Here is a 14013-nt window from a genome sequence, read left to right on the forward strand (position 1 = left end):
AGTCCAAGAGGTTTTCTGAGCGTTGGTCCTTCTTGCTAGTTTTTTATTATTCCTACCATTAAAAACTAGAGAATTATGTGTCTACAAAACCTAAAAAAAGGACATTTAATTAATTAAAATGACCCATAATTAGAACCACAGATTTCGGAAAATTTTAATATGTAACAATTTTTTGTAAGTTAGGTTAGGAATATGGCAACTTTTTTAAGATTTAATAATCATATTTCCAAACTACTACAGGTGGAAACGATACGATTAAACAAACATTATAGTCACTTCAGTAGAAAATACAATAAATATAAATATGCGAATGTCATTATTGTCAAGTATCAAGAAGTGAGTTTTGAAGCTAAATCGTTTTAAACTCTTCTAATTTGTCTATCTATTATTTAACAGGCACAAACCAGTGTCAATGGTGAACATAAGAGCCCAAAAAGCATTGGTGTTCTTGCAAAAGTTTTGAAGCGAATCACTTTTCCCCTTTCAAAAAATCCTCCCTCTAGAGGATGCTTTCATCCAGGTGCCTCTGTTCTTTCAAGAGAGGCTCTCCCAATCAATGGAAAGCCAGTCACTGGAATTCAAATGATACAGGCTATGCTACATTACATTTGGCCGAAAGATGACAAAGCAATTAGAGATAGAGTTACGTTGGCAGTAGGTCTATTGATAGGAGCAAAATTGATGAATGTAGGAGTGCCTTTCATTTTGAAGTACTCCATTGACTATTTAAACGCAGCAAATACACTTAATATGAATTCTGCACCTGCCACTGTTGCTACAGTTGCGACAAGTATGTTAATTGGCTGTAAGTGATTGGAGATTTAATTCTACAAGTGAAGCTGTTAATTAAAAGTTGAATTGTTGTAGATGGTGTTGCTAGAGCTGGTGCGGCTGGTTTCAATGAACTGCGGAATGCAGTGTTTGCTAAAGTTGCCCAACATTCCATTAGGAAAATCGCCAAAAATGTGTTTGTGCATTTGCATAACTTGGATTTAGCATTTCATTTGAGTCGTCAAACAGGTAATAAACGATGTTATTATGAAAATGACATCAGCTTTTTTCATCTTTATTTCTAGGTGCCTTATCAAAAACCATCGACAGAGGTTCTAGAGGAATAAATTTTGTTTTGACCGCTATGGTGTTTAATATAGTTCCGACTATATTTGAGCTGGGCCTAGTTTCTTCGATATTGGGGTTAAAATGTGGAGCAGCCTTTGCAGGTAAATGCCAGCATCATTATTTTGATGAAATTTGCTATTATTAAAATTCCAGGTATTTCGTTGGGATGTGTCGGGATATATGCAGCTTATACTTTGAGCGTCACACAATGGAGAACAAAATTCAGAGTTTATATGAATAAAGCTGAAAATGAAGCAGGGAACAAAGCTGTGGATTCTCTAATAAATTATGAGACCGTCAAGGTAAACTTTTAAATTTTTTCGATGATCAAGTTTTCATTCAAATATTGATCGCAGCTTGAAATGTGTTGGTGCTTCCTATTTTTTGCTTTTTGGAATAAAAATTTTCAAGCTGCGTTTATTTGAAAGATAAATTTGTCAAATAATGGCCGAATCAAATATTACTGGGAGTTTGAATTCATTCCATCTTAACATTTTCAGAATCCGTAATGTATATTTGAGACCAGAGTCTAAGATCATGAATTCTTAATGTGGCATTTTCAGAACTCGATCTTCATAACGGAATCGAAGACCTAATAATGATTGTTAGAGCCGTCACTTTCTTCATACCCATTCGAAATAAGTTTGGACTCTCATTTTGTAAGTTTTTTGAATTATTTCTAGTTTATTAATAATTCAAAATGTTTTCACATAACCCTGATAAACATAAACGAATTGAAATGGGTATTCAAATTTTTAGTGCTTATTCTAACAATCTATTTTATTTAATGAATATTGCAAGGTTGGGTTATTGGGAATTTTTTTTTTTGGTTTTTTTAAAAAAAAACACAGTTCAAGACTTTTGCCTTGGGTATAAAAATTTTTATAAATTTATGTTAATAAATTTTTAATAATTGTTAGTAACTCTTGAAAACCAGTCAACAAAAACAATCCTCATTTCAATTTTTTTATTAATTATATTATTGAAGCCCTCTGAATTTCAAATTCCTCCTCAATTTTTTTCTTCAAAATACTTTTTATGCTTTTTATTTGGTATCAACACATTGGCCATTGAGAAAATACAAAAATAATGTTGTTTTTTCTTTCACAGCTACAACAGTATAATGAGTGAATTCAAATCATCCCAAATATTTGTATTTTGAAAAAAATATCAATTATCTTTACTTTAATTTACTAATATTGTTTCTGTTTTCTTTAGTACTTCAATAATGAAAAATACGAAGCTGACAGATACAACAATGTTTTGAAGAAATACGAACAAGCCAGCTTGAAGACAAGTACCAGTTTGGCATTTTTGAATTTTGGTCAGAACGCTATTTTTAGCATTTCGCTAAGTGCTATTATGGTACTTGCAGCACAAGAGATTATCAAAGGTGTGTTTTTTAAATGAATACGAAATTTTGAATCGAATTCAGGAGAATAAATCAAAATTTTAATTTTTTTTTAGGTAACATGTCTGTTGGTGATTTAGTTATGGTGAATGGACTCTTATTTCAACTTTCTATACCTTTGGGTTTTTTGGGTAGTGTATACAGGGAAGTGAGACAAGCCTTAATCGATATGCAAACTATGTTCACACTTATGGCTAAAGATCCCGCTATCAAGGTAAAACATAACCCGATGTAATTCCAAACTTACATCAAATCTTATATCGTATTATTTTCAGAGCAAAGAACTGGCCCCTTATCTTCATGTGGATGTCAATTCTTCGGAAATCAAATTCGAGAATGTTTCTTTCAGTTACGGACCTGGCAAGGACATTTTCAAAGATCTGTCATTCACGATAACGCCTGGAAAAAAGGTTGCCATAATAGGTGGTTCCGGCTCAGGGTAAGTCTTGAAAGTTAGTCTGAAATTAATAAAAAAAAAACGACAGAACTAAAATATTCGATATTTACATATGTTGTATTTGTTTTTTTTAGGAAAACCACAATTGTCCGACTTCTCTATCGGTTTTTCGAGCCCTCTTCAGGCAGAATTCTGATAGGCAACCAAGATATTCGAGAAGTCGATCTGGAGAGTCTCAGACAGGCTATCTCGATAGTTCCCCAAGATTCAGTTCTGTTCCACGACACGATCAAGTACAATTTACATTACGGAGACCTGACAGCAACCGAAGATGAGATTATACAAGCGGCCAAAATGGCAGAGATACACGATACCATCCAGAGTTGGCCTCAGGGTTACGAGACACCAGTAGGAGAAAGGGGATTGAAATTGTCTGGTGGAGAGAAGCAAAGGGTGGCAATAGCTAGGGCTATCTTGAAAAATTCCCCCATAGTTATATTCGACGAAGCTACAAGTGCCTTGGATTCTATAACAGAAAGTGTAAGTATGAAACTTTTTGAAATCGCTTTTTGTTGGAGAGAAAACTATTGAAATTCATGCCTATCTCGGGCGTTAAGATAGGCATGCACGTTCCATTTCAATTTCTAACTCAAAAATAGGCATGAAAAAAGCTTGATATATTAATTGGTTTTGGAATTGAATAGGCATAAAAAAGTTTGATGTGTTATGAGATTAGGCATGAAATAGGCACAAAGGCATACTGTTTTCATTTATATTCCAAGCTAATATGGTCAGGCTCAGAAATAGGCATGAAAAAGTTTGATGTGTTATGAGATTAGGCATGGAATAGGCACAAAGGCATACTGTTTTCATTTATATTCCAAGCTAATATGGTCAGGCTCAGAAATAGGCATGGAAAAGTTTGATGTGTTATGAGATTAGGCATGAAATAGGCACAAAGGCATACTGTTTTCATTTATATTCCAAGCTAATATGGTCAGGCTCAGAAATAGGCATGAAAAAGTTTGATGGGTTATGAGATTAGGCATGAAATAGGCACAAAGGCATACTGTTTTCATTTATATTCCAAGCTAATATGGTCAGGCTCAGAAATAGGCATGAAAAAGTTTGATGTGTTATGAGATTAGGCATGGAATAGGCACAAAGGCATACTGTTTTCATTTATATTCCAAGCTAATATGGTCAGGCTCAGAAATTGGCATGGAAAAGTTTGATGTGTTATGAGATTAGGCATGAAATAGGCACAAAGGCATACTGTTTTCATTTATATTCCAAGCTAATATGGTCAGGCTCAGAAATAGGCATGAAAAAGTTTGATATGTTATGAGATTAGGCATGAAATAGGCACAAAGGCATACTGATTTCATTTATATTCCAAGCTAATATGGTCAGGCTCAGAAATAGGCATGAAAAAGTTTGATGTGTTATGAGATTAGGCATGAAATAGGCACAAAGGCATACTGTTTTCATTTATATTCCAAGCTAATATGGTCAGGCTCAGAAATAGGCATGAAAAAGTTTGATGTGTTATGAGATTAGGCATGGAATAGGCACAAAGGCATACTGTTCTCATTTATATTCCAAGCTAATATGGTCAGGCTCAGAAATAGGCATGAAAAAGTTTGATGTGTTATGAGATTAGGCATGAAATAGGCACAAAGGCATACTGTTTTCATTTATATTCCAAGCTAATATGGTCAGGCTCAGAAATAGGCATGAAAAAGTTTGATGTGTTATGAGATTAGGCATGGAATAGGCACAAAGGCATACTGTTCTCATTTATATTCCAAGCTAATATGGTCAGGCTCAGAAATAGGCATGAAAAAGTTTGATGGGTTATGAGATTAGGCATGAAATAGGCACAAAGGCATACTGTTTTCATTTATATTCCAAGCTAATATGGTCAGGCTCAGAAATAGGCATGAAAAAGTTTGATATGTTATGAGATTAGGCATGAAATAGGCACAAAGGCATACTGATTTCATTTATATTCCAAGCTAATATGGTCAGGCTCAGAAATAGGCATGAAAAAGTTTGATGTGTTATGAGATTAGGCATGGAATAGGCACAAAGGCATACTGTTCTCATTTATATTCCAAGCTAATATGGTCAGGCTCAGAAATAGGCATGAAAAAGTTTGATGTGTTATGAGATTAGGCATGAAATAGGCACAAAGGCATACTGTTTTCATTTATATTCCAAGCTAATATGGTCAGGCTCAGAAATAGGCATGAAAAAGTTTGATGTGTTATGAGATTAGGCATGAAATAGGCACAAAAGCATACTCATTTAATTTATATTCCAAGCTCATATGGTTAAGCTCAGAAATAGGCATGAAAAAGTTTGATGTGTTATGAGATTAGGCATGAAATAAGCACAAAGGCATACTCATTTCATTTATATTCCAAGCTCATATGGTCAGGCTCAGAAATAGGCATGAAAAAGTTTGATGTGTTATGAGATTAGGCATGAAATAAGCACAAAGGCATACTCATTTCATTTATATTCCAAGCTCATATGGTCAGGCTCAGAAATAGGCATGAAAAAGTTTGATGTGTTATGAGATTAGGCATGAAATAAGCACAAAGGCATACTCATTTCATTTATATTCCAAGCTCATATGGTTAAGCTCAGAAATAGGCATAAAAAAGCTTGATGTGTTATGAGATTAGGCATGAATAAGGCAGGAAGGCATACCTCATTTAATTTATAGTCCAAGCTCAGAAATAGACATAAAAAAGCTTGATGTATGGCATGCTTTTAGGCATGAAGGTATGAAATGCAAGATGCAGGATTTACTTTTTGAATAGATCTTCCACGTTTTTATTTATTTATTTTTTTTCAGAACATCCTTCAAGCATTGAGAAGGGCAACTCAACATAGAACCAGCATATGTATAGCTCACCGATTGAGCACAATCATGGATGCTGATGAAATCCTTGTACTCCAAGGAGGAAAAGTTGTGGAACGGGGAAATCATTTGAACCTAATCAATATTCCTCAAAGCCTTTATTCGAAACTGTGGAAAGTTCAGAATATTCAAGCTATCCCTGCATGAATGAAGAACTTAAATGGATATTTCATGTAAAAATGTAGCTTATATGATGTAAATTAACATTTTGTATAGTATGATATGATATAAATGTATAAAATATAAATATAAGTGGATCCCAGTATCTTGTTTTTCTTTGTATTGTTAAGATATGGGGAAGAGGAGTTTGAAAAACTAAAATAATGTTAATAAAGAGACAATAAAAAATATATATGAAATACTTGTTGTTTAGGGGTCAGCAATAAATAAATAAAAAAATAGTAAGTGGGATAGCATGAAATTCAGGGGATAAGATAAACATGTAAATGTAGGCTCTGATACCAGTTTTTTGATATCATGAGGAAATCTCGATGCTTAATAAAGATTTGCAATCATGTAATTCATGGGAGATCTGTGAACCGAGATATACGGCGTTTTCTGAGATTTTTTGGGAAGAAAAAATTGGCCTCGGAGGGTCTCCAAAATTTTATATCATGGAGAATTTTCGATTCTGAATACTACCCTTCCTTCGGTTTCTTCCTAGCACCCTCCAAAGCTGAGATATTGCGAATTTTGTAGAAAAATAGTGCATTAAAGGTGTAAACAAATTTTTCTGGTAGAAATGGATGCCTTATTCGGAATCTACATCCTCGAAACCCTTCAAATACATCATAAAAAGTTCAAATTTGATCGGTCCTATTTTTCGGAAAAAACAAAGACTATAACCTTAGATGAATTTCGAAAAAAAAATTTTTTGGCCTGAAAATTTGATAAAAGACGCATTTGACCACAGCGAAAACAAATCTGCAATCTGTTCGCTCCTAAAAGCTCTGAATTTCGAGATATTTCGAGTTTTGTGAGGAAATTTTCAAGGGGGTTTAGTCTACCCTCTGGTGGCAGAAATGTGAGGCTTGTGACATAAGTTGGGTGCCCCACAACCTCAATTGTAGGGCAACAATCGAGTTGCCCTCTATCCGTATCTTACTGAACTAATTTTTCTCGCGATCAAAAACATATAGAATCCTGTAATGAGCTACCCTATCCAAAACCTGGTTAGAGCTACTTTTCCTAGATGTCACCATGGAGTCCCAGAAAAAAATCAGATTAGGAAAATTTTACTAAGTGAGTTTATGGCCGGATCTGCCTCAAAATTTGATATCATGAGGAAATCTCGATGCTTAATAAAGATTTGCAATCATGTAATGGGAGATCTGTGAACCGAGATATACGGCGTTTTCTGAGATTTTTTGGGAAGAAAAAATTGGCCTCGGAGGGTCTCCAAAATTTTATATCATGGAGAATTTTCGATTCTGAATACTACCCTTCCTTCGGTTTCTTCCTAGCACTCTCCAAAGCTGAGATATTGCGAATTTTGTAGAAAAATAGTGCATTAAAGGTGTAAACAAATTTTTCTGGTAGAAATGGATGCCTAATTCGGAATCTACATCCTCGAAACTCTTTAAATACACCATAAAAAATTCAAATTTGATCGGTCGTATTTTTCGGAAAAAACAAAGACTATAACCTTAGATGAATTTCGAAAAAAAATTTTTTTGGTCTGAAAATTTGATAAAAGACGCTTTTGACCACAGCGAAAACAAATCTGCAATCCGTTCGCTCCTAAAAGTTCTCAATTTCGAGATATTTCGAGTTTTGTGAGGAAATTTTCAAGGGGGTTTAGTCTACCCTCTGGTGGCAGAAATGTGAGGCTTGTAACATAAGTTGGGTGCCCCACAACCTCAATTGTGGGGCAACAATCGAGTTGCCCTCTATCCGTATCTTACTGAACTAATTTTTCTCGCGATCAAAAACATATAGAATCCTGTAATGAGCTAACCTATCCACAACCTGATTAGAGCTACTTTTCCTAGATGTCACCATGGAGTCCCAGAAAAAAATCAGATTAGGAAAATTTTACTAAGTGAGTTTATGGCCGGATCTGCCTCAAAATTTGATATCATGAGGAAATCTCGATGCTTAATAAAGATTTGCAATCATGTAATTCATGGGAGATCTGTGAACCGAGATATACGGCGTTTTCTGAGATTTTTTGGGAAGAAAAAATTGGCCTCGGAGGGTCTCCAAAATTTTATATCATGGAGAATTTTCGATTCCGAATACTACCCTTCCTTCGGTTTCTTCCTAGCACCCTCCAAAGCTGAGATATTGCGAATTTTGTAGAAAAATAGTGCATTAAAGGTGTAAACAAATTTTTCTGGTAGAAATGGATGCCTAATTCGGAATCTACATCCTCGAAACCCTTCAAATACACCATAAAAAGTTCAAATTTGATCGGTCGTATTTTTCGGAAAAAACCTTAGATGAATTTCGAAAAAAAAATTTTTTGGTCTGAAAATTTGATAAAAGACGCTTTTGACCACAGCGAAAACAAATCTGCAATCGGTTTGCTCCTAAAAGGTCTCAATTTCGAGATTTTTCGAGTTTTGTGAGGAAATTTTCAAGGGGGTTTAGTCTACCCTCTGGTGGCAGAAATGTGAGGCTTGTGACATAAGTTGGGTGCCCCACAACTATAGACCATAGACCTATAAAAATATTATTATACATTAATATAGGTCTATGCCATGGACCTATATAGGTCTATGTGTGTAACTTAGAACATTAATAATTAATATTGCCATCTAACATTAATGTGCCTAATTTCCATTATAATGTTAAATTTTTCTAACAAGATCACAGATGCACATTGATGTTTGGGCTCCATTGGCATTGACATTTTGATGTTCTATGGCCCAAAATACAACAAATCATCAACATATCTGGTTTGTTGTGAACAGAAAAATTGTTTCATTTTATTAGTTTCCTAAACAATTTTTCTAATATTGAGGAAAATGAGCGAAAGGCGTTCTTCCGACGTTAGTCCTCCAAATTCGAGATTATTCGTAATTGGAAGCAAAACATTGAGTGAAAAAGATTATTGGGATGCTTTTCAAGAATATGGAGAAATTGAAGAGGTTTGGGTCGTTAAGGATCGAAATACAGGAGAAAATAAAGGCAAGGAATATAATTGAATGATTTGTGAGTCATCTGTATTTTTTTATTTAATTCCCTAGGTGTTACATATATAAAATATGCTAAAACTTCACAAGCTGCTAAAGCTCTTGAGGCTATGAATGGAAGATTCATTGGTAATGCCAATAGAAATATCAAGGTTATGGTAGCTGCTAGGTAATTTTGTACATTTATCTACTTCATAAGGTTATATGAGACTAAGCATAAAACTTTATATTTATAAGATTTAGCATATCTTGAACATTAATCATTTCTGTTTAGGTCTATTTGTGTAATAATTTTTTCTTCCATCTTTTTTGTTTTTAGTAAAGAACAAGGTACTAAAAGAGATGATAAAGAAACGGAGGAAGAAAGAACTACAAGATTATTTGTTAAAATTCCTAAAGATTGGACCAAAACGGAACTATTTGATGCTTTCAAAGATTATGGAAACATCGACTATGCTAATGTTATAAAGGACAGAAATACAAATGAAAACAAAGGATTTGGTTTTGTTAAGTATTTTAAGTGAGTCTAATTTTTGTAATTACTTTTAAAGACTCTACACATTTGATTTTTTTAGGTTCTCAGATGCAGCTAAAGCATTTGAAGAATGTGATAAAACTTTTAGAGCAGTATTTGCAGAACCCAAACATAGTTTGATCAATAAAAAGAATGATGATAATCGTTTCCCAATGTTCAATGATAATTTTAGAGATATCCCTAGTAGTAATTTCCGAAACAATGCCAGAAGTGATAATTCTATTCTTTCACCTCCAGATGTAGTAAATAGGGAAGGATTCACAGGATTGATAGTTTCTTGTTCACCTTTATTAAGTCAAGATGAGGTATGGAGGCTCTTTGATATTATTCCAGGTAAATTTGCTCAACTTTTAAAGAAGTTGAATAATAAAAATGAATCTACTCATAAAAGTCATCAGTTATGGCGTCTGTATTCATTATGAAAATAAAAACCTTAGAATGAACTAAGTGATACTGGGACTGAGGTAATTTTTTCTCAGAACTCGAATATTGTCAACTGAGAGTGTTTGGACCTGGTCCACGGCCCGCAAGAGCAGTGGCATCTGTAGTTTATAGCAATCCCAAATGGGCTGCTTATGCTTTGGAAAAATTGAACGGTTTCGAATATCCATTGGGAATACCTTTACTTATCAAACCTGATTTTGACATACAACCACCCAGGCCTTCTTTTTCGAGAAATATGAGAAACGATAGGGATCAGAGAGATTACAGGATGAATGACGGAGGAAGCACTAGTAATAGCATGTCTTCTACCTCGGAGTTGACGAAACTAGCAGAAACTTTGGCCCAGGCCTCTAGTCTTCTACAAGCAGCTGGGCTGTCTCCAGGTAAGAAAAATATGAGCGTTTTTTTAGTTGCTGCTCTAGGGTTCGAGAAATAGATAGTGTAATTAGGGATTCAGGCATCAAAATAGACGCAAAGGAATGAGCATTTTTATAAAATTCCAGACTCGGTCAATCTGGTACAAAAATAGGCACGAAAAAAGTTACAGTGTATATAATAAGGCATCAAATTAGAAATTAAAGTATTTTATAAAAATTCAGGCTTAGTCAATCTGGTGAAATAGATTTTAGCTCTCCGATTTCAAAATTTCTGTGCGGGAAATTTATTAAAAAAAAAATTGGGTGATATGTCTGTGTCTGCTTATTATAATGATGCATTTGTGTAATTTTTTCGAATTTTAGATCTGCTGTCAGGTAAATTCACTCCAAAAATAGAGACTGTTTGTAATGTGAAGTTGCCTGATACCAAACCATTAGCAAATATAGATGCCCCCGTTGAAGCGAGGTGAACGAATAGTTTTTTTCAAATACCAGTCAATCGGAAACAATTATTTTTCAGATGCTTCATCGTATGTTCTCCAAATCCACCTCCTGTCGGTGTCTTGAGAGATATTTTCTGTCGTTTCGGCAATTTGATAGATGTGTACCTACTCAGTGGCAAGAATTGCGGATACGCCAAATACAGCAAGAGAGAATGTGCAGATGAAGCGATCAAGGTAAGCTCTTGAAATTTTCTCATGAACAACTGCCACTATTAGCGATTGGAATACAAAAAATTCTTATCCGTTATGAATAACCATCGAATCATCGGGAAAATCCAAGAAGTATAAAACAATTCTACATTTTATCGTTGCAGACTCTCCATGGTGCCGAAATCTGTGGTTGTCGAGTCAAAGTTCTCGAAGCAGCGGAGCAACCTGAAATGAAAAGAAAGCGACCAAGGTTGGAAGATGGCCAAGAATAGACTTGGTAAGTAATTGAATAATTCTTTCAAGATATACTTATATAGGTATATACAGGGTGTTCCATCATAGACGCGACGCTCTATTACGGTTAAGTGCTGCAATTATTTATTTATTTATTATCTCGAGAACCAATGGAGATATTTTAGACTGTTAACACCAACACACTAATTCCTAAATAACGCAACTTTTTTGTAATTTAAGCCACCCCGTATCTCTAACGGTTTTTTCGATATCCCTGTAGAGCCCTTCTAAATAGCTCTAACCCTGTATAATGACTAATTAAAATATTTTTCGATATATTTTCTTATTCAAATAAATACATTTATTTTAAAGTTATTAGGTTTTTTCAAAAGACTCTCCAATTTATGAATATTCGAAATATCTCAAAAATTGAATGTTTTAAGCATAAAAAAATTTCAGAGCTTAATCGTAACAGAGCGTCACGTCGATGGTGCAACGCCCTGTATATATGTATTCCGAAAACAAACATAACTACCATTCTGAAACAACCAGCGATGAACTAAACTATTCACACAACTTGACTGATGTACAGTTGCTAACTACTCAATGTACTTGACATTTTATTTTTTTCACCTTTATGTTCAATCTGTAACGAGAAATTTCAGCAAACTGAAGAGTAGGACGTTTTTTTTTAACTGAGCAAGATAATTCTGTGAAGGGGATGATCAATGCAGATCTTTCATGATATTTTCACTAGTAAAGGGTGTTTTTTTTAGAGCTATAGAACTTTAAATTGCAATAAAACAACGATGGATTATTTGATTTACATGAATCTTATTTATTCGCAAGATAATCTTGTGGCATTACATTTTAAATATGATTTCTGGTATATGAGCGCCACGGCTGGCTTGGATGTAGTCCAATCTGGACGTCCAATTTTCGATGACTTTTTCCAACATTTGTGGCCGTATATCGGCAATAACACGGCGAATGTTGTCTTCCAAATGGTCAAGGGTTTGTGGCTTATCCGCATAAACCAATGACTTTACATTGCCCCACAGAAAGTAGTCTAGCGGTTTTAAATCACAAGATTTTGGAGGCCAATTCACAGGTCCAAAACGTGAAATTAGGCGGTCACCAAACGTGTCTTTCAATAAATCGATTGTGGCACGAGCTGTGTGACATATTGTGCCGTCTTGTTGGAACCACAGCTCCTGGACATCATGGTTGTTCAATTCAGGAATGAAAAAGTTAGTAATCATGGCTCTATATCGATCACCATTGACAGTAACGTGCTGGCCATCATCGTTTTTGAAGAAGTACGGACCAATGATTCCACCAACCCATAAAGCGCCAAACAGTCAGTTTTTCTGGATGTAGCGGTGTTTCGACATACACTTGAGGATAAGCTTCACTCCAAATGCGGCAGTTTTGTTTGTTGACGTAGCCATTCAACCAGAAGTGCTCTTCATCGCTAAATAAAATGGACGTAGTGCGCGATACGTATTCCGCACAAAACCATTATTTTCGAAATAAAATTGCACTATTTGCAAGCGTTGTTTAGGCGTGAGTCCATTCATGATGAATTGCCAAACCAAACTGAAAATAAATCACTTGACAGCTGTTAAATCGGTCGCCATCTTGAACAGTAATGCCAACTTAAAGTTATATACCTCGAAAAAAAACACCCGTTATAAGGGTATAAGTACCTTAATATCGGAACAGCAGTTCAGAGTAATCCAGTTTCGAGTTTGATCTACACCTAGACACCTCCGAAGATGCCTAAAGCAGTTGTAGACAAAACGTCGAGTGAAAAACCAACTGGACCACTACTGAAAATCCTGGCGTTTTCTAACTCTGTTGAGCATTATCTCAACTGATTATTACAGGAAAAATAAAATGAGAAAAACGCTGACATAAAGTCTGAAGCTTTTGCGGACTCTTTCATTCTTTCACCAATAGCACATTTGGGGACTCCAGAACTGATAAAGCTATATGTGGCCTTCAAGTTCGTTATTTGGGCATGAATGTACAAGGAGAGCTTTTGAATGCTTTCGATGAACGAGCACTCAATAAAGGTTTTTCTGCACTTGAATATATACAAAGTGTTGAACATAAAGTTAAGCATTCGTCTTTGGAGTCATTGTGACATGAAAGATTGCTACAAGTGCAATATATGCACAAATTTTTGAATAAATCCCTAAAGAATTGTTCTCAAATTCAGTATTTTTTCTCTGAATTCGTTTTTTTTTAAACTCTTTTGTTTGGAATTTTTTTTTTATCGGTCAGAAGTTCAAAGATCTTTTTCTCTATGAAAACTAAATATTTTTTTCTCACCTTAGGTTTTTTGGACAAATCAGACTTGACAAGAACAAAAAAAACTTAATTGACAGGAGCTATACTGGACCTATTCGCATACAGAACCTCAATTTAGACCATAACAAAACTTATGACAATTTTACTTCACCCACTACACTTGTTTTTTTTTTATTAGAGTTGTAATTTTTTTTTTTTAATAAAATTTTTAAGAAATGTATTTTGTTTTCATTGGAAAAAATCTTTCCATACCTTGTCTCCAAAAGTGTAGATTTTGTACAGAAATTATTGCAAAATTCATATAAAGCATGAAATGCGAAATTTTAATTAAAAATATGCATTAGTACAAAGATACTCAAATATATTTTGGAAGAAATAATCGTCGATATGTGGGATGAGAGAAAATTATAAAAGATATTAGTTTTTTGCACTATTCTTCTAGTGAGATAATTTATTAC

The 14013-nt window shown here is 34.5% G+C and overlaps 2 protein-coding genes across 2 annotated transcripts; both read left to right on the top strand.

Moving 5' to 3' along the window:
* The first annotated feature begins 19 nt into the window (after window positions 1-19).
* Window positions 20-6124, top strand: LOC123678000 (iron-sulfur clusters transporter ABCB7, mitochondrial). Its single transcript, XM_045614758.1, has 10 exons — window positions 20-336; window positions 397-805; window positions 868-1020; window positions 1077-1220; window positions 1273-1421; window positions 2338-2512; window positions 2587-2744; window positions 2806-2969; window positions 3062-3467; window positions 5794-6124. Exons 1-10 carry the CDS (start codon window positions 193-195, stop codon window positions 6004-6006), a joined length of 2115 nt encoding a protein of 704 aa, XP_045470714.1. The 5' UTR covers window positions 20-192; the 3' UTR covers window positions 6007-6124.
* A 2595-nt stretch (window positions 6125-8719) lies between these two features.
* On the top strand, window positions 8720-13771 carry LOC123678006 (RNA-binding protein 45). Its single transcript, XM_045614765.1, has 9 exons — window positions 8720-8991; window positions 9051-9165; window positions 9316-9516; window positions 9572-9864; window positions 10011-10358; window positions 10716-10818; window positions 10873-11029; window positions 11170-11282; window positions 13582-13771. Exons 1-8 carry the CDS (start codon window positions 8829-8831, stop codon window positions 11275-11277), a joined length of 1488 nt encoding a protein of 495 aa, XP_045470721.1. The 5' UTR covers window positions 8720-8828; the 3' UTR covers window positions 11278-11282; window positions 13582-13771.
* Window positions 13772-14013: the final 242 nt, after the last annotated feature.

The sequence above is a fragment of the Harmonia axyridis genome, chromosome 4, assembly GCF_914767665.1.
Source record: "Harmonia axyridis chromosome 4, icHarAxyr1.1, whole genome shotgun sequence".
In the NCBI taxonomy this organism is placed as follows: domain Eukaryota; kingdom Metazoa; phylum Arthropoda; class Insecta; order Coleoptera; family Coccinellidae; genus Harmonia; species Harmonia axyridis.